The 20,888-nt window shown below is 43.7% G+C and overlaps 1 protein-coding gene across 1 annotated transcript in view; it reads right to left on the minus strand.

Annotated features, from left to right (window-relative positions):
• PKHD1 (PKHD1 ciliary IPT domain containing fibrocystin/polyductin) overlaps positions 1 to 20,888 on the minus strand; it is a 252,844-nt gene that overhangs the window by 220,303 nt on the left and 11,653 nt on the right. Inside the window, 18 exon segments of the mRNA XM_050316128.1 lie at positions 800 to 922; positions 1,894 to 2,078; positions 2,473 to 2,627; positions 4,954 to 5,092; positions 5,611 to 5,780; positions 6,839 to 6,969; positions 7,795 to 7,937; positions 8,444 to 8,537; positions 9,163 to 9,252; positions 9,826 to 10,101; positions 10,994 to 11,108; positions 11,946 to 12,081; positions 13,198 to 13,293; positions 14,114 to 14,215; positions 16,308 to 16,378; positions 17,175 to 17,214; positions 17,810 to 17,874; positions 19,257 to 19,325. Of these exon segments, the coding sequence (XP_050172085.1) occupies positions 800 to 922; positions 1,894 to 2,078; positions 2,473 to 2,627; positions 4,954 to 5,092; positions 5,611 to 5,780; positions 6,839 to 6,969; positions 7,795 to 7,937; positions 8,444 to 8,537; positions 9,163 to 9,252; positions 9,826 to 10,101; positions 10,994 to 11,108; positions 11,946 to 12,081; positions 13,198 to 13,293; positions 14,114 to 14,215; positions 16,308 to 16,378; positions 17,175 to 17,214; positions 17,810 to 17,874; positions 19,257 to 19,325 (2,200 nt within the window).

Below are 20,888 nucleotides of genomic sequence, written 5' to 3' on the forward strand. Positions count from 1 at the left end.
GGTCTTGTTTCACTGGGGCTATTTGAGGGTATATCTGCAGCACAGATGGAAAAGATATCATAGGTGGCTGAGTCACTGGACAAAGAGAGATCCTCACGTCTAGGAAACAGGCTTACCAAAAAAGCACAATGATCTGGCCCCAAATGCTGCACTTTGGGCTTCAAGCACATCCAGCATCATCCTGTTATCACTACAGTGGCTGTCAGCCTTCGCTGGAAGCAGAGCCAGCAATACCCACTGCTCTGCAACATTTGAGAGCAGAGTTGGGAACACATTTGTCCATCCAGCAGGCCAGAATGGTTACTCATTCAGCCAGGAAGCCCTCCTTACTCTCTTCTCACACTTGAAGAACTGAGATCCACAGAGGCTGAGGGACTTGCCTAACTCACAGATGGGTACCACAGCCACCAGCTCATTTGTTTTGCCTGTCAGTGTAACAGCAGAAATGCTGCAGATGAACAGTGGCATTCCCAGTTTGGTGGGCAGCACCATAGGACCCACCAAGGGAGGGAGTCCAGAGATTGTCCTCCCTTGGTCACTGCCTCAAAATTAACAAATTGTCCAAAATAAACAAATTGTCTTCCATCACCCACGATCACCATTCTCCCCACCTGCAATTGCTCCTGGAGGCAAGTCTTGCTCCACGTACCAGGCAGCAGAACACGAGGAGTTTATGGTACAGAACATCAGATTTCTGGAAGGATTTAGTGGCAGAACAAGGTACCCAAATACCTGTGAGACTTCTGGATCTACACAACCCAGGTGATTCAGTGGAAAGTGTGACAGCACATCAACTCACCTGTGTTTTGTTATTGGGGGTAGCAAGCATGTCCCCAAATATGGGTCCAATAAACACACCCCCATCATAAACCACACGAGTAGAAACAGCTGCCTTCAGACCAGTGAGGTTTTTGGCAGAGACCTGGCAAAAAACAAGGAATTTAAGTTTCTCATCCTTTTCTGTCCTGTAATTTTCAGTTAAAACAGAATCTTTACAAGGTGACAAATAACTCGTAGAAACTTCTTCTCAAGCTCTGTCCATGAATCAAACCTCCAGGTCTAAATCTGCATTACTCAGAGACTTCACTTCACTCTGTCCCCACCTTCACCTTGCAGACAAAGAGACTGCAAACTGAGGAGCCAGATTTGCAAATAAACTTCTAATACTTAATAATATCATTTGGAATTAGGCATGCAAAGAGCTTCTCAATGATGTGCCTTTGAGTGAAACAAAGGCCTGTGCTGCAGCTGAATATGTAACTCAAACCCTTTTCACCCTCTAGGCCAACATCTTGAGAACAGGAACTTATTGATTTGCTGAAAAACAGAAATTGAATATGCAAAGAAATAGTTTTTTTTTCTTTTTGGGGAGGAAGTAGTTCAGTCTAAGTCCTTATTCAAAAAGACGCTTCTACCTGAAGCAAAACTAACATGACAAATCTTGAGATGGGAGAATGTAAACTGAACTTTCACCTGAGACTTATGATGACCAGATATGAACCCATGTAGGATAGCTCTCAGAAAAAGACCTTGGCCAATAAATGATGCCATAAATCTGTGATGAGCTCCAGTTACTATACTGAAACAATAATGTTTCGGTAACAGATTTCATTTCAGTATAGCAGACTCTTTATAATGCAGAACTGCAAAATAAAGCCCGGAAATTACACTCTATCCTCCTCATTTTTAAGCACAGACTCTGAAGATGCAATTTCTTTCCCTGCAACTGTTTTTTTTAATCATCTAATCTGGAATTTGCTCTTCCAAATAGGGAGATTACCCAAGTTCCCACAGGTGTCTTCATGAAAACAACCACTGGGAGAGTGAATAATCCAAGGCCAAAGAACATTGAACAGGGTTCAAAGTGGGGGTTAGTGAAAGAAATTACTGTACACTGAGAACATTGGGCAAGTCCCCAGTTGTTTTTTTCCAAGTCAGAGTCCAGACTTTTTCATAGCACGAGTTCAAGTCCTTGGTCACGATGAAGTCACTGGTGTTGAAGTAGGGAGCGGTAGAGTTGTTTACGTTGTCCTGCAAAAGCTTGCGAAGATGGTGGGAGGAGATGTGCACTGAAACATCTGCAAGGGACATCAGAAAGCAGAAATATCATCATCCCTGGGGGAGCACACCTGCCAGCTCCCAGAAGAGAAAGGTGTTTAATTTTTAATGCAAGGCTGTTGTGGTTCAAGCCTTTGAAATTGCCAAAAGGCAGCAGAAACTTATTGGACCCTAAATGCCAAAAGATGATAGAATTATAAAATTGAAACATAGGTTTGGGTTGGAAGGGACCCTAAAGATCATCTTGTTCCAACCCCACTGAGGGACACCTTCCACTATCCCAGGTTGCTCCAATCCCTACCCAACCTGGCCTTGAACACTTCCAGGGTTGGGGCAGCCACAGCTTCTCTGGCTGCTACTTCTTCAGTTGGCTCCCTGCTAAGGAAATCCAGATGGACTTGCATCTTCTCTTACCTGGTATCACTGTATTGGCCAAGTGGATGTGGAAGGTCCCTCCAAGAGGTGGGGATGACTTCTGCAGTCTCTGGATGGTGAGGCTGACTCTCACATCCTCCGTGGAGACAGAGAGGTGTCCATACTCCTCAGAGCCCTCCCCAAGCACTGCACCTCTGTGGGACAGAGAGGATTCACATGAAGGCATCAGCAGCTGAGACCCCCACTCCTGTCACCCCCATGTCACCCAATAGCTGAGGGACACCTATGGGAGCGACACTCCTGAAGGGTCTAAGGGGAATGTGTCCAGAGCTCAAACAAAATGGATATTCCCAGCTTATGTCTACATTATGCAAGCAATGCGCACGACAGAATATTGTGGAAAGTGGCTTTTTAAAATTATGACAGAAGAAATTTATACCCCGTCAAGCACAAGCAAGTCCTACCCCAGTGGTGTTTCTAAAGGACCAGCTCAGTGCAGCCAGGGCAGCATCTACAAAAATCAAAGCTTTCCTACTTCCCGCTGCAATGCCCTCGAGTTCGTCAAAATCTTAGCTCCCCTGAATTACAGGGATATTTCATATTGTAGAATCATAGAATCATTAAGGTTGGAAAATACCCCCAAGATCATCTAGGCCAATTGTTAACCCAGCATTTCCAGGCCCACCGCTAAACCGTGTCCCCAAACACCACATCTGTATTAGAGTAATTCAAGTTTACCCAAAGTCCAGTTTCTAAAACTTAAAATACTTTCTCCTTCGCCACGAAATTTCTCATTTTTCAAAGGAGAAGGAGCCTCTCTGTGGTACAACAATGCCACCATGTGGCTCAGTGTCTGGATGACAACTGGCTTCTGCAGAGCAAATTTTGAGATTACAATCACTGAGCATTTTGAAGAGTTGGTACCTCAGATTTTAGCTAACATTCCTGTTCCGAAAGGAATAGGAGTTGCATTAGAATAAATCACAGCCCATGTTCAGTGAAAAGAAAGACACATGTTTGTTTTGAAGATGTCCAAAGACAGTGCTTAGCCCACCCGCTTTTAAAGCATGTGCTGATTCCAGGTCTCAGTATTCCTGGCTTCAGCATTCTCTACTTCTCTGCTTTGTCTGTTATCTTCCTCAGTGAGATGGAAAATCCCACTAGTGCCAAGCACCTTTTTTTTTTTTTTTCCTGGTGAGAGGTAATGTGGCCAATCCACCTCTTAATCCTCTTTTTATAAGCTGAACATGTTGAGATTCTTAAATTTTTCTCTCCATTTTCTGCAGCTCCACAATGATGTTTATGGCATTTTTTTTCCCCAAGTTTTTCTAAATCCATTTTAAAAATGTGGGCATCAGTGTTGTATGCAGCATTCCAATGTGAGTCTTCTTAAATATTCCACACAGGAGTAAAGATTTTCCCTCTTTCTGTTAGTTATACCTCTGGCTGAAAAATGAAGTATCACAGACATCCCCCTGCATTCTCGCCCTTGCCTTTATTGTTGTTGATTAATGTCAAAATACTACATTTCACACAGGCAATTAAATGTGATTTTAAAGGAGAGACTTTCCCATATCAAATCCTTCTATGATGTGCTACCTAAGTTGACTTCTACAAAACAGCTGGGCCTGAACTGGGGTTTATCTGTTACACCAAAAGACTTTTACACCAAAAAACTGGATTTCATTGGTTTTGCTTTGTGCTGACTCTGCCTATGTCTCTGAAATCCAACAGGTGAATTCACTAAAGACCTGGATTTCATCAGGAAATACAAGAACTTGGCTGCTCTAGGAAGCAGACCTAACTGCTTTCAGAACTTTCAGTCACCTCTTAAAGAAAAATCTAGCTGTCTTTGGAGCACTTAAAACCAATGACACATTGCTTTGAATTAGCTTGGAAGAAGACAGACCACGAGGTAAGAAACCAAATTAACTGACAGCTGGCTGAGGTTCCTCTTCCTCTGGAAGGAGGTTTCCTGTGGATGACTGGGCAAGTTAGTTTGAGTAGAGAAGCTGAGCCAAGGTAACAGCTGGCCCTGCAGAGGACAGGCTGCATAATTCCAGCTTCTCCCCTGCCTGGCTCCATTCCTGTCAGGTCCTTGTTGACTCAGCTGGATACAATCCAACTTTACAGGACCTATTTTCTGCCAGTACAGTTCTTTAATGTTGTACTCTCTGACCTAGTTTGCCTATAGCCCTGATTCCTCTTTCATTGCTGAGAGGATTAGAAACCATCTCAGTAAACAAGGACACACAAGGTGGGCTTTCACTGCCTAATGTCATTAAAGGTGTTTGGGAGCATGCCTTTCTGATCTTCATCCACTACAGAAGGCTTTAGGTCTCCTTCTAGTCCTACAGCATACCTTGGTGGCCCATGTACATCTTATGCCACAGATCAGCTGAAACATCTTAAAAACCTCTTTTTCAGAAGTTGAATCCAGCTGACAACCAGGTCCAGACATGCTGGGGGAAGTGCCAGAGGTATTTGAGGGTGTTGAGACGAGCCACTCACTGTCCCTACCTTGGAGAGAGAAGGGGTAGGCTTGGACCACAGCCAGACACCACCCAGGACACATTGTAAGTTGGAGGAGACCCCACCACAGATACTGATTCAATCATCCTCCCACCCGGCTGAGGGGGTTTGGGATCTCTCTGAGAAACTGGAAGAAGAGCACAAGCATTCATTAGAGCAAGGAGAGCAGCTGTGACTATGCCCGGGTTACTGTCATTTCACAGCTGGGATCACACCTTCTTGGGTGTTTATTTTTGATTTGTTTTGTTGAGTTACATTTCCTAGAATCACAGAACCACTTGGGATTGAAAAGCCCCCGAAGATCACTGTCCAGTTGTTTCCCCAGCACTGGCAAACCCACCACTAAACCATGTAGATGTGCCACATCTACAGATCTTTGAAATCCCTCTAGGGATGGGGACTCCACCACTGCCCTGGGCAGACTGTGCCATTTGTACAACACATTTCCAAATAAAAACAAGAATAATGATATTTGACAATTCCTTCTTGACTGTTGTCATAATACATGTATATATGTTTAATTTATAAGAAAAAATTATTTTTGTGCCTGTTGTGAAATCCCTGTTTAAAAAAGCTTCATCCAGCTTTATCATTTTTTTAATGGAATATCCTGGGGAAAAAAAAAATATAAATAGGTTCCTTTACCAGTCACAGTTCTGTCAGCAATGATGACTTCATCAAGGTAAAATGACCCAGATGTTTCCTTTTGCAAGTCTATCTCATGCACAAACACAGGGCAACTGGCAGGGAGGTCCTGAACAAGCGTGGAGAGATTCACACACCTCTTCCAGAGGTCAGTGCAGGTGAATGTCCATCTGGAAGACACCAAAGTTGTGGCAATAACTGAATTTGAGGTCACTCTGAAGCTTCCAGGTAACATCAGGTACTGCTGTTGTTACCACTGTTATTTACTCATACACAAGAAACTTACTGAGTAGCTTGTGATCACTCTTTACATGTCTCTGATGAGTTCCCCACAGTGAGAAACAAGGTTTTAAACTACAGAATCACAGAATGGTTTGGGCTGGAAGGAGCCTCAAAGATCAGCCAGTTCCAACCCCGTGTCATGGGCAGGGACACCTTCCACTATCCCAGGTCGCTCCAAGCCCTGTCCAGCCTGGCCTTGAACACTTTCAGAAATGGGGCAGCCACAGCTTCTCTGTTCCAGTGCCTCAGCACCCTCACAGGTCTCTGTTTATGGATGCTTTTCTGCATCACAAGAGTTGGGTGTGAGAATGACTGTCTGCTCTAATTCGGCAAAATACTGTGATAGCATCAGTGACCTAAATGGGGGTCAATCCAGAATTGGCACCTTTGGGAATAAGAGGCCATTGCTTAAGGCTCCCAGTTCTCTCCACCAAGTTCTTCTGACACTCCTGATTTTTTTAAATGTACCTGCCTCAAACTTTGCATCTACTACCAAATGTTTTCCACCCACAGAATTTGAAGAGAATAAAGAAAATCAAAGATTACACCAATTTCCAAAACATCGTGTACCAATGATCTCATAAGGTTCCTGGCAGGGAAAAAAACACAATTCATCTCCCTGTTTCACTGCAGAAAATCCACTGTCTGAGGTCAAAGAAACTGGTAAATTATTTTCCTCAGAAACTTTCTGGTGTGTTTACCACAAACAGCAAACTCTTCATCTGTGCATTACTAAGGTGAGATAATGCATGTGACAAGGAACATGGAACTTTACTCAGTAAATCCTCAGAAAGTATGGAATCACATTCCAGGGATGCCTCTGCAGGTAAGAGCACATGGCAGCTTACCCCCACTGACAATTTGTTCCTGTACAGATGAGAACTTTCCCAGTGCAGCCCCTTAGTATGGAAAGTGTAAACTCTAGAAACCATAACTGTCTGGATACCTTTTAGATTCAGTGTGATTGAAATCCCACAGGCAGGTGAAGTTCTTCTTCACTGAACATGAAGAGACATTAGTGTAGGACACAGAGATAAGAAGGACGTTACTCATACGGCCTTTGTGAGCAAAACACACCTGCAGAAAATGAGGGAATAAAATTTTCACGAATCAAACCACAGGTAATTTATATATCATTCATGTATGTGATGTATGTAGAAATAGTATATTCTGTTTCAAACCCAGTTTAACATTGGGTTGTTCAGCCTGGAGCAGAAAAGACTCCAGGGAGACCTTAGAATCCCTTCCAGTGCCTGAAAGGTCTCCAAGAGATCTGGAGAGGGACTTCAGACAAGAGTATGGAGTAAGAGGACAAAGGGGAATGGCTTCAAACTGAAAGATAATAGATTTAGATTGGATATTAGAAAGAATTTCTTCTCTGTGAGGGTAGTGAGGTGCTAGCACTAGGTTGCCCAAAGAAGCCATGGGTGTCCCATCCCTGGAAGTGTTCATGGCCAGGCTATTTGCCTTCCCCCAGGAGTCAAAGAAAAGGCAACAGAGTTGAAACCAAGCCCTTATTCATATTAAAAGCAGAAGATGAGTAGAAAAGTGAGCGATAGTGAGCCCCAGATAACAAGGGTTTTATCCTTTTGTCAGAATTGGTCATCCCTACTTCTCCCATCCTTCCCCAACATCATCCCACTTTTTCCTTTCCCTCATTAGGGGTTGCATCCCTAGGAGCAGAGAGCAGCCAAATGTGTTTAACAACATCAACATCTCAGGGATCTCAAACCACCCACCCAGTCAATGAAAATACACTCTGGCCACCAGCACAGTCCAAAGACACAATTCTTGGTAGATTTGAGGGAATTCTAAGCAGACCAGATAAAAAATTTTAAGTGCTGCTTGGGCTCTGAGTATTCAGTCCCCAGTGCAACCTACTCACTAAGAGCAGCCACTTACGTGTGTATATTCAGTAAGGTCATATCTTGGTAGTGTTGATGGGGAGGTTTTCACCAGCTGGCTTGGTCTGTGAACACTGAACCTCCCACAGAAAGGCTCCGTTCCACTGACAATGCGTCCTGTGGTAATGATGTTCTTCGTATCTGACAGAGATTTAAAAAAAAAAAAAAAAAAAAAAAAGGGAAACGGAATGTTTGAAAGTGATTCAGAAGATACCAGTACAGCCAAGAGATTCATGAAAATACAGAAAGTGGGTATCCAAAAATTGGCAAACAGTCCTACTCTAAGTATTCTCCAGCCAGAATTTCAAGAAGGGTTTGGACAACACTCTCAGGCACGTGATGTGATTCTTAGGGTTGTTCTGTGGAGGGCCAGGAGTTGGACTTAATGATCCTTGGGGGTTCCTTCCAACTCAGGGCATTCTATGACTGTGATTGTTACATTGATCCTGTTGTTTTTAATGCTAGTTCCATAAACTCCCCCGTGAGAATAAATACAAATAATGAATAGCTGAGAAACGTAAATATATATACTTATAACTCTTAAAAGTGTATATTTACTCTCACTCAAAGTTTCAAGTATGTTTATTTCATAAAGGAAATCAGCTCTCACAGTAAATACTGATTAGTTGCAATAAAAAAATCACTACCTTCTTTCTCAAAACCATTGTGGAAAAGAATTTTAGCAGAAGTTGGCTCAGTTTCACATCCTACTGAAAGAAGTTCCTCTATTGCTGTTTGCACCTTAAAAAGAAATTAAGAAAGTGAAAAGTGGTCACAGCCCAATAGTTTCTGGTTCATGTCATCAGGGAGCCTCAACACACACATCATCACCCCATTTTTCACTAGCAAGTGGCACAGCAGCTCTGAAAGAGAAGGCAGCCAAATATTAAAAGAATAAAGATATAAAATAATAAAAGAATAAAATTCAGCTCAGCAGAGTGTAAACTCCCACGTCTGGTACCTTTCAGGGGTGTGAGACATTCTCAGCCTACTGACTGTCATGGAGCCATCACCCAGGGTTGCTGTAACACTGACCAACTACCACATCAAGGTCATGTAAGAGATCCTGTCTGAAGCCAGAGCTGTACACTCTACACCTGACCTTGGAGGAGAAGTTCAAGTGTCTGGTCCAAGGGAATTCCAAGGGATGCTGTGATATGCTTAGAATATAGCTGGGACTCAACACCTCCCCCCATCCCCAAAAAAAAAACCTCACTGTGAGGCATTCTCAGTTAAAAAAATCACCCTTAAATCATGTAAAGTTTATCTCAGCTTTGGGGTCAAACACTTAAATGCTGTCAAGTACCAGATCTCCATTGGTTCCACCTCAGCAGAGGACCAAATGTGTGTATTTAATGGCACCTACCTGGTGAGCTGTAGCATTTGATGAGATCATTTTGTGCCGTGTGTTATTCCAGGAGATACTGAAATACCCTGTACCAGACACAGTCAACATCTGGCAAGCAAAGAAGCAAACAAATAAGTGAAAACAGACACAAACTTCATGAGACACGTTTCAAACCTGGCTTCTTCTACCAAGGAGGATTACGTGGTATACATTTTGCATTTTTAAGTATGTGTGAAACAAGAATTCCTTCCAAGAGATACTTCAGCTACTCTGAAACTGTTCTTGTCCTCCATGGTCTCTACTGACACAAACCTGAATTCTAAATCTAAATTCTTAAATTATCAGGATCACAAGGGATACATGACTTGTGTAGACACACTGACAGCCACAAACAGTCCCTAAAGATCCTGAGCTGCAGCTGTGGGATTTAACCACCAGGAAAAATTTCCCTCACAGCTGAGGGTTTACACACACCTACCAATGTGTCAAAAAATGTACACCAACATGTGTAAAAACCCTGAACAACTGCAGCTCATGAGCTGTCTCAGAAGGTTAAAAACAAGGTGGGAACCCACTTTCACATCAAGCATCAGCACAGACTTTACAATTAGGATTTGCTGCCATCTAGGCCATTTGGATGAGGGCCAGTCCAGCTCTCAGGGTCAAGAACACAGCACTGACCTGCACTTCTGGAAGATGCAAAGCATGAGCCCAAATTTCATGTCTCTCGATGAAGTAGCTGTTCACCACATGGGGGTTCAGCCACGTATTATGTATCTGGACTCCAACTCTCATCCCACTGCTGGGTGTCTTGCCATGATGCAGTGCTTCCAGGTAGTACCTGGAACCAGCAGTCAGCTCAAATTTCTGGGATTTTGGCTGCCAAAGTTCACTCCAGTTCTTTGCCCAGTTCTCAGACCACTCTGAATTGCCAGCAGGGAGAGAGGCAATTCTCATCTGTGTGCAGAAGAACCAAATCAGAGTCACACAATGGTTTGGGTTGGAAGGGACCTAAAAGATCATCTCCTTCCAACTCCCTACCATGGGCAGGGACACCTTCCAGTAGACCAGGTTGTTCCTATGTCACCGATTTAGTGGCTTCAAACTGAAAGACAGTAAGTTTATATTGGATATTAGGAAGACATTCTTGCCTGTGAGGGTGTAGAGGCCCTGGCACAGGTTGCCCAGAGAACCTGTCACTGCCCCATCCCTGGATTTGTTCAAGGCCAGGTTGGATGGGGCTCTGGTGTACTGGACGTTGTCCCTGCCCATGGCAGGGAGTTGGAACGAGATGATCTTTAAGGTCCCTTCCAACACAAATCATTCTAGGATTCTATGTAATATGCTACCATTAGTAAGACCAGTAATGCTATTATTTTTTTAATAGATAAAAAGTCTTTTATGTTTCTTCTGGACCTGTTCAGTTGCTGGGCTCAAGAATAGCCCAGATAAATAGGTCACCCTCATTGTAGCATCCTCTCAACTTCCCAAAGGCAAGGATCAGTGTTTTCAGAGGGCAATATTTCAACAATCAAAAAAAGAGGTAAACTAAAGAAATCAGAGAGCAAACCTCCAGGACCCCCTTGCACAGATTGTTAGCGACTGAAATTTGCTGAACTTAAAAAAAAAAAAAAAGTCTTCTGGAAAAGACAATCAATGGCTCTGGTTGCAAGCATGAGTTATTTTTGAGCTGAACAACTGACAGACCCGATGTAAAACATCAAATGTTATCACACAGACTTCATTCTGCAATAGACTCATAAGGGCAAATAAGCAAATTCCCAGTTTTTATGACCTTAATTAAAACCATTTTCATCCTGGTCTCATTTTTCTCTGCCCAGAGTAATACCTTATGTTCTGGATCTTGGGACAAACTTAAGTAGAGAGATGCTTGACTGTCTGCCTGAATCCAGAAGGTGTAATTGTTGGTCTGAGGAGCCACAAAAAATCCATGAAGCCTGGAACTAAGCAAAAGGAGAACATCCATAACATAGCAAGAAAAACCCCCATCCTCACACCCCACCTTCACGTGTACACCGAGTAACAAGGAAACACCATGAGACCAGCAAAACAAACCCCTATATTTTAAAACTGAAGGAACCTCAAAAAGACTCAACGTCACACTAAATTTAATTTATTCTTTACAAAATTTTTCAGAAAGGTTAGGAAAAAAAACAGCTCCAAGAAATTAAGTTTGTTTCTGTTGGTGGTCACTATTTTGGGCATTTCTTCTCAAGTAAAGTCCTAACCTTGAACAGGCAGGAAAAAGCCAAGAACACATTCAGAATCAACCAAGAAAAACAGAGAAGTGGTAAGCAAAAATAAGAATTCATGTACACTGCACATTTTTTCAACGATCTATCTGAAGAGGCAATGACACCAACACAGTTTAGATATTTCCACAGCTTGGAGCAAATAACTCCATTTCCATTAACTCCACGTGTGCTACAGCTGCCAAAATCAGCTGAGAATCTGCCCTTCCACATCTGGCTGGAACTCTGGCCCAAAACAGCCTCAAGCTGGAGCTCCTTCTACCTCCACAGCAATTTCTTTTGTGGTATTTCAGCACATCTAGGCCAGGTAGAGCAGAAATACTGTGGGAAAGCAAAAGGAGGAAAAAATAAAACAGTTCACTGCATATTTTAAGCTTCAAAAGGACCCTCAGAGCAAAGGGTTTGCTTTGATTCACAGGAGCTGTGCAGTGAGGCTCTGCTATAAAGGGCTGTCAGGTGTTTTTGCTGCACCTTACGCTGCTAAAGGTGATTGCCATGGTTTCATATCTTTTTAAGATCACTGAGTACCTGAAGGACTTCTTTGCCCCAGACAGGAACCTTACTGGGGAGCTGGCATTAGGTACAAACAGCCATCTGTATCCAGGACCTGCTTCTGTCAGATCAGAGGCATCATCCCAGACTTCAAAGAGAAGCCCTCTGTTTCCTAGAAAGTTGAAACAAAAGTACTCTCAGCAGCAGCCAACAGAAATCCCAGAGCACATGCTGGAATCAGTGGTGTAGGAGGCAGGCCAGAGAGAAAATTTTAATAATAAATTGGCTCTCTTTGTGGGGTGTTTTGCAGTCCAAGGCAGAACACAGATCTCGCTTTGAGGAATTTGTTCTACCTTGAAATCCTCCACCAGAAATAACAAAAATCTGCAGAGAGCAGAGCATCCAACCAGCTCCCATGTCTGCTCTTGCAGGAAAAGGTACCGAGATGACCCACTGCCAAAATTAGGTAAATCTCATCTTACACACAATAATTTTCTACTGCAGTGCTCCACTCAAGCAGTGTCCCCAGAAACCTCTGCAGTAGCTCTAGTTCAGCTATCCTTCCTCTAAATATTATCCACTCTTTTTTCCCCTCATTTTCCACAACCCTGCACACCAGTCTGACCTTCCTCCCACCATCACCTGTCTGCACGTGGTGGGCTGAGCTCTCCACCCTGCTTTTCCTGGCTATAGAATCATAGAATGGGTTGGGTTGGAAGGGACCAGTAAAGGTTATTTAGTCCAACCCCTCTGCAATGAGCAGGGACATTTCCAACTAGATCAGGTTGCTCAGTGCTCCATCCAAACTGGCCTTCAGTGTTTTCCAGGAGTGAGGCCACCACTTCCTTGGGCAACCTGTGCCAGGGCCTCACCACCCTCATTGTAAAAAATATCTTTCTTAGATCTAATTTAAATCGACCCCTTTTAGTTTAAATTCATCACTCCCTGTGCTGTCCCTACAGTCCCTACTAAAAGTTTATCCCCATCATTCTTATAAGTCCCCTTTAGGCACTGGAAAGGGCTCTCAGGTATCCCCAGAGCCTTCTCTTCTCCAAGCTAAACACCCCTATCTCTCTCATCAGTCTTTCCTCATAGAAGAGGTGCCCCAGCCCTTTGCTCATTTTGTAGTCCCTTTCCCTATCAAACCATGAAGAAACTGGTCTAATGTTGAAGCAGGCAGTGTTTTGGAAAGCTCTGTTTCTTGATTGCATTCATCACCAAATGATTTTTGCCCTGCATTTCCATGTGTGTTTGCTTGTTTGGACCTTCAGTTATTTGAACACCATACCTGGCTGGGGGGTATCAGCTCTTCTGTTCTTGCCTACAGGCTCAGTGGTGCATCTGATCTGCTGGGGAGAGACGTACTTGACTTTACAGGGGACACCTGCGAGCAGGAAAAGGAGACAAATGTGCTGTGTGAGAATTGGAAACACAGCTGAGCTGCAGCATGAGCCCATCCTAGAATCATAAAATGGTTTGGGTGGGAAAGGACCTTTAAAGATCATATAGTCCAACTCCCTGCCATGGACAGGGACATCTACAATGAGATCAGGTTCCTTGAATTCCCGTTTAACCTGGGCCTCAAACACTTCCAGGAATGGGGCAGCCACAGTTTCTCTGGGCAACCTGTGACAGGGCCTCACCACCCTCACTGTAAAAAGATTTCTTCCCAATATCCCATCTAACCCTGCCCTCTGGCAGTGGGAAGCCATTCCCCCTTGTCCTGTCCCTCCATCCCTTGTCCCAGGTCCCTCTCCAGCTCTCTTGGAGCCCCTTTAGGCACTGGAGGCAGCTCTCAGGTCTCCCTGGAGCCTTCTCTTCTCCAGGTGAACACCCCCAGCTGTCTCAGCCTGTCTCCAGAACAGAGGGGCTCCAGCCCTCGGACCTGCTCCAACAGGTCCATGTTTTTCCTGTGTTAAGGACTCCTGAACTGGATGTGCTATTCTGGGTGGGGGCACAAGACTGAAGCAAAGAGACAGAATCCCCTGCCTTAACCTTGTCTCTAAATGGTATTAACAATCCTTTAGAAGCCTAGGCTGGTACTATCAGCAAGCAAAATAGTTCATTACCACAGTCAGAATAACTGGAGCTTCCTGAAGGTGATCCCTACAACTTCCACACTGTTATCACTAAACATCCCTTGGGTTTTGTGCTCAGGGCCATGATCACTGTATTGAAAAACAAGTATTTTGTATTTCTCTCACCTGCAGCAGTGACCTGCACCGGTTCCTCAAAGAAATCCCCTGTGACAGTGAGATCAGTGCCCCCTCCAAGGCTCCCTCCTGCTGGGAACACGGAGGCTATCTCTGCAGGGGAAGGAAAAAGGGAATCTGAAAACAAGTATTGGGAAGTTAACTCCAGCCCTGTTTCTGTGAAAGCCTGCAGTGCACTTGCACTGTTTCCAACCAGAGCAGCTCCTGTGAATGAAACCAGCATCTCCCTGACCCTTCACGGGGCTTTGACAGCCACTGGGATTACACCAGGAATGAACAGCACGGAGAACTTGGCTGCATGACAGGAGAAACACCACAGTGCTTGGGCTGTTACTTAGCAGTGGCTGCATCTGTCACGCTCAGATTGCAAACTGGTCTATCCTGTGCTATTGAGGAGCTCTGAAGAAAAAAGAAAAAAAAAAAAGGTGGAATTAAAACTGTTTTAATCCTTTTGACCTCTTCCTACTCACTTCTCAATTTAGCCCATGGGTTTAAATGTTACGACAGTCATCCCTCAGACTTCAGGGACAAATGGAGGGAGCTCAGCACCTGACATCTGAGTGTCCACATCATGGCCACGAGATTCTTTCAGGATTTTATCTGTTACAGTCTTGCCCCTCCACACTGGTAAACTGTTTTTGTCTTTGATGACGTTTTCTCACTTGGGACTCAGATGTCCTAGTTTAACCACCCATTTGTTCTTGTCTAGATTTAAAAAAAACACCAAAAAAAACCCTAATAAAAACAGGTGAGGGATGCTGATCTATATCTGATTTTTCATTGTTAATTCATCTGTTGCTTAATCTTTGATTTTACAATATTGACCACAGGCTAGCACAGTACAGCCTGCTGGATAGATCTGACAGATCTTTCTGCTTGTGCTCTGCCCATAGACAAATTCATACAGAGCTAATCTCACTTTAATGTGCCTCAACTTGTAAATAAGGACATTAAATTGTCCTCCTTTACAAAGTGTTTTCAATTAAAGGGTGAAACAAGCTCTACGTTATAAAAAATATACAGAACATGGGCATTTATTGGCTACATGGGACTTTTTATGTTAAAAAGAGCTTTTGTTAACTCTTGAACCAAGATTCTCAGATGCAGCCCATAAGGAATTAATGAATTCATTGCATCAGTTTCAGTCAATTTAATATCAAAAACTTGGTGGCACCTTGCTGGGGACCTATGCAGGTGAACCAAGTGATCTTTCAGTGGTTTGGATTGGGAGGGGTGTTAAAGATCAGCTCATTTCAACCCCCTGCCATGGACAGGAACACTTTCCACTAGACCAGATTGTTTCAAATCCTGTCCAACCGGGCCTTAAACACTTCCAGGGATCCAGGGGCAGCCACAGCGTCTCTCGGCAACCTCTGCCAGGGCCTCACCACCCTCACAGTAAACAATTTTCTCATAACATCCAGTCTAAATCTCTCCCTTTTCAAGTTCAAACCCATTAACCCTTGTCCTATAACTATCTGTCCATGTAAAACTTGAACACTATTAGCCCATGACCATAATCTCAAGCAGGTTTTCAGTATTTCATTGTCTCCTGCCTACAATAGAGCTGGAAAAGTCACATGTATGTTATTTTTAATGAACCTTAATTAATTTTATAAACTGATGGTGCAGTAACCTGCCATTCACCACTTATCTAGGACTCAATTCTTGGAGTGGCTGGATATCATCTCCTTGTAGCTTATGTGGGAGACGTCTCATCTCAAGTTCTGCACTTCTAAAATCTCAACCTCACCAAATACGGAGTGATTTACAGGGCAGAAGTCTCTGTAGATGCAACATCTCAAGTCTACAACTGATCTGATAGGAAAAGGAACAACAATAAAGCAACATCATCCCAAGCCATGCCATACTGCTGTTCTCTGGCTGGCTTTCTTACGTTAGGCTGCCCAAAACAAGTCAAACATCTCCCTGTCCAAGAGGGACACTAAGCCACTGGTGATGTTGGAGACAGCACACCCAACCTTAGCACATAAATCTGGTTATCTTGAAATTTTTGATCTGCAGCTTTTTTGTGTAGTCAAACCCATACCAGGGGAGTGGCACATCAAAATGAGGACACAACAGGATTACACCCCTGGGAAAAGCAGACAGTGAGAGGTCTTTTCTTGGACCACATCAGGACTGCTAGAAGATAGTGCAGCAGTGAGGGGGATCGTTGTAATACCTGAATGTGTTTGATACAGGAAAAGCTCCTGTTTGGCGCTGATGAGCCAAGAACCTCTGTGTACTGCTGACCTGCAAGAGAGAGAAAATACCTGAGAGATCCTTGGCCATTTCAGTTAAAGCAGAGCTGGCCGCTCACTCTCCAGAGGAACAGTGGGACATTTCTACAAAGTTCAACAACATCTTTCACCAGCACATTGAGGGATTGACTCACGAGACCCCATTACACAGTTGAAACACTTTTTTACAGAACTAACACATTGTAAAGTATGTTTTGATGCTGTCAGGACCCATTTTCACCTCCTTTTATGGCTAAATTCTTTCCAATTTGCGTGAATAGTTAAAAGCAAGGTGAAAGAATTTTATTCAGCTTGGTTTAATAGATCAAAGAATGGTTTGGGTTGGAAGAGACCTTAAAGATCTCATCTTGTTCCAACCCCCTGCCATGGCTAGGGACACCTTCCAGCACACCAGGTTTCTCAAAACTGGTCTTGGACACTTCCAGGGATGGGGCAGTCACAAGTTCTCTGGGCAAGGTGTGCCACCACCCTTACAGCCAAGAATTTCTTCCCAATATCCAACTTGAACCCCCTCTTCTCCAGCTTAAAGCTATTCCCCCTTGTCCAAAATAAGATGTCTTATGCTTTGAACGCTGAAGGTAAAGTATTAAAACACCAAAGTGTAAATGCTCTGGGGAGAAACATTGTCCTTTTTCATTCCCAATCATTTTCTCTAGAAAACAAAACCTTATTTCTGAACAATGAAACACATGATTCAGTAAAAACATCATTTGCTTATTGTGGACTCCAAGGCAGCTGTATCCCCAAGCAAAGCCAGAGAAAAAGGGAGAAAAGTTTCTTTTACTCACTTTCCTTTGTTAAACACCGAGAAGCTGATGTTGTGGGACCCTGGAGGAGAGAAAAGTATGACATGCATTATGGCAAAACACAGAGTGCATCCTACCAAACCTTGTCCAGGTGTCCTGGGCCCGATTCTCCTCTTCATTACAACAGTAAGGAAAGTCTGTTTCATATATTTAACTCAGAATATCTTTCCCAAACAAGAAGCTTGCTGCTCAAAGCCTCCACAAGAAATTAGAAGCTTCTTCAGAGTGTTTGGAAGTGAGGAGAAAGGAATGGGATCCAACCTGCTACCAGAGAGAAAATACAAGGGAGCACCCAATTTATTCCTCTCACAAAGCATTGAAGGGAAGGTCTGTCACAGATAAGAAGGATTAAAGTTGTAAACTGAGTAAGGACCCCAAATCACACTGTTGCTGTCAGCAATGTCCACATCATGTCGTGGTATCACTTGGTGTTGTCCCAGGCTGTGCAGAAGACACAAACCATGGCAGTGGCTGTGTTGAAGGCTGGTAAACCCTGATTTGAAGCAGCTTTTGTGGACTCAGCCCTGAGCCCTATTCTTTGGAGACAGAACAGAATCTCTATCCTCTGGAGCTGCAGGAATGGCAGAAACCCATGATTTTTACTCCTTTCCACCAACCTATGTGGTTCCCTTCCACCCGGCACTGCAGGGTTCCCCATCCATCCTCTGCCCAAATGGGGTAACTGTGGAGAGACAAAGGACTTAGTTGAGTCTTGGGAGCCAGAAGAGCAAAATACAGTGAGAATCATCTAAACACAGGGTGTATAAGCACCACATCTTCTAAGATAGTTCTAAGAGAAACTGGCGAGATGGAAGAGGAACAACCCATCTTCCCACTGACGATCAAGAGCTCAGCAGGTTAGGAGGATGTCTCCCAGCAACAGAGTGCTCCAGCTTGGCCCCCTTAAACCTATTCCCAGAAGCTGAGCCTGTTGGTGACCTTCAGAACCCTCATTTGAAACAAAAAAATAGGCAAGGACCAGTGTGGGCACAGGGGCAGGATGAACAGGAGGACAAAAGTGCTGCTCCTCTACTTGCTTCTCTGCACATCTCTGATTTGTAAGAAGGAGCAGGTAGCAATTGAACCAGATACAACGGCATTACATCAGCCTTCTGGAGTCATGGAATATTGGAAATCCCATCACCAATTGACATTTTCATTTAAGTTGTCCTCCTGGGAGCCAGGAGGAATTTTACACTGTGATAAAGGGGTCCAGTGAGGATCCCAGGAGCCTTAGCACAGAATTCCATGAGAGCAGGTTTTACCCCTGGTTCCCTATTAAAGTACCTTCCTCTTTTCCAGAGCTCACAGGCACTGTAAGAAGTGCATCACTCATAAAAAAAACGCTGCTGCAGAGTCCGTGACTTTTTCTGCAATTAACAGGGTGCAAGATCCAGCAGCCTAAAGGGTCTTGTGCAACTTACAGAAGACAAGAGTACATAAACTCTCCCTGGAAGTGTCCAAGACCAGGTTGGATGGGGCTTGGAGCAACCTGGTCTAGTGGAAGGTGTCCCTGCACATGGCAGGGGCTTGAAACTAGACTATCTTTCAGGTTCCTTCCAACCCAAACCACTCTGTGATTCTATTAATATCAATCAACAAACAGTACTGGGATCCAGGCACCAGAGCCTGTCTGCCCCTGCTGTTAAATCCTGAGATCTGATTGCCAAATTTAGGCTCAGACTAGCTAATCCACCTTTAAAATTAGTGCCTACATAGGACTGCAGACAACGCATTGACCAGGGTCAATAGGTAGCTTGGTAATGGCTACTTTGTTTTGGAGCCTGGAGAGCTGAAGAGAACAGACGTGGCCAGGGCACAAGGTGTCATCTCCAGGCCAGAGAACAGCCCCTGGCCCTGCCAGGCTGTGGCTGGAGCCACAGAGAGCCAGCAACCCTCACCCACCCCATCACAGATCCTATGGTCAGCTCCCCAGGGTCTCTCTCCACCTCAAGCCAAAGCAGAAGAGTTTCTCCCAAACCCATGAATTTATTTTTTGTGTGTGTGCACAAGCTGTGCTGCGCCCTTGCACCAAGATAAATAAAAGCTAAGTTAAGAACTGACATGCTTCCAGCTTGTCTGTCAGCGAAAGAGCAGAGACTGGTCCATCCATTTGCTGTAAGGATAGCTGGCCTGGCAAAAAAATAAACAGGAAAAATTAGATATAAAGCAACACGGAGCTCCACAGATGAAAAAGATTAAAACCCGATCCTGCTAAAATCACCAGCTAACATTTTCAAATGGGAGAGGAATTTCCTCTCACTTGTATGTAGCATTTATTAATCTCTTATCTCTTCACCTGCAAAGTGTATTTCCCAAATACTGCAAGGACTGCACCTCTGTAAAGATCATGAGTGGCAGGAACATCTTGGAGACTTCTTCCCTGTAGGCAAGGCTGAGCTCCAAGAGGGCCATACTTACCCTTACCATCCAGAAGCAGCAGGCAGCACCCCTTACACCAAGTAATTCAAGATGCAGTTCAGCTATTTCTTTATTTCTTTGAGAAAAAACACCACAGTCTCTGCCAGAAATCACCCAAGTTCCTAATAGCAAATTTAAATGTCCCTACCTTAAAGAACCAATATGGAACAACTTCAGCTGAAGAGGAGGAATCAGGCAGGAGGAATAAATTCAGAGTAATTAACAGAATAAGCAAAGGTTGGCAATTCTTTGAGAATGAACAGGCAAATATGTAATTAAAACCTGTTTTGCAAACACTCTGTGATGACCCACCCTTCAGAGTGTAGTTTTCTGTGACCAATGCTTCAGAGTACAGTTTTATGAGGTTTAAATAGAAGACTTTTCTTTTATTAACACAGGTGGCTGATATTGAGAACCTTTCCTTTTAAGGAAGACTTTAAAAAAATTCAGTGCTGCCAAACGTATGTTCATCATCACTGGACCATTGCATCCCATACAAAGCATGGAAAAGGGTGCAGAACACGCTTGAAAGTATAAAAACCATTCTCTTTTTTTGCTCCAAATCCCAAATCACCGTGACCAAAGGACAGACTGCTCTGGTCAAGTCCAAGTCCCCACCTGGTACGTATTTCCTAACACACCAAAAATGGGCAAATTATTCATGTGAAGCTCCAAAGGGAACCTGTCTGGAATGCTGAGATTTTAAGACCATTTCCTTTTGGTGAGGTTAAGCTGTAAATGAGTAATCCAGCAGTGGAGCATGAGGCACGTCCAGCCTGCAGTCACACAGAGCAGCCTTTCTTCCCACTGAGCAAAGGTTTCACCAGGGGCAGGTAAAACAATAATTACTGTCAAAGAAAGGATGCTGATGTGCAGCACTGCAGGGCTGAGAAACGGGTGCAGCTGGTATGGCAGGAATCTGCACTGGACTTTCATTCATACTGGCAGAGAGTTTAATTAATTAGCAAGGGACACTTCCATTCAGCTTGAGAAGTCATTAAAAAGCATCCAGTGGTTAAATATCTGCTGCTGCAATTAAAATTTCTAACTAGTGGGAATACACACCTTTCCTGGCTTCTGAAATGATCCTGAAAATGCCAGCACAGTGACTATGGGTTAATAGTTTTTATATAAAATACTCACCTGGGCTTTGTTCTTCACTGCCACTGACACAAGTGCAAGGAAATAATAAATTAGTACTTGATTATATATATATATATATATGGAAATACATATGATACACTTCAGGACAGTGTTGATGCTCACTTTGGATTT

The sequence above is a fragment of the Myiozetetes cayanensis genome, unplaced genomic scaffold (genome assembly GCF_022539395.1).
Source record: "Myiozetetes cayanensis isolate MyiCay16 unplaced genomic scaffold, myiCay2020 scf2-11, whole genome shotgun sequence".
NCBI classification, from domain to species: domain Eukaryota; kingdom Metazoa; phylum Chordata; class Aves; order Passeriformes; family Tyrannidae; genus Myiozetetes; species Myiozetetes cayanensis.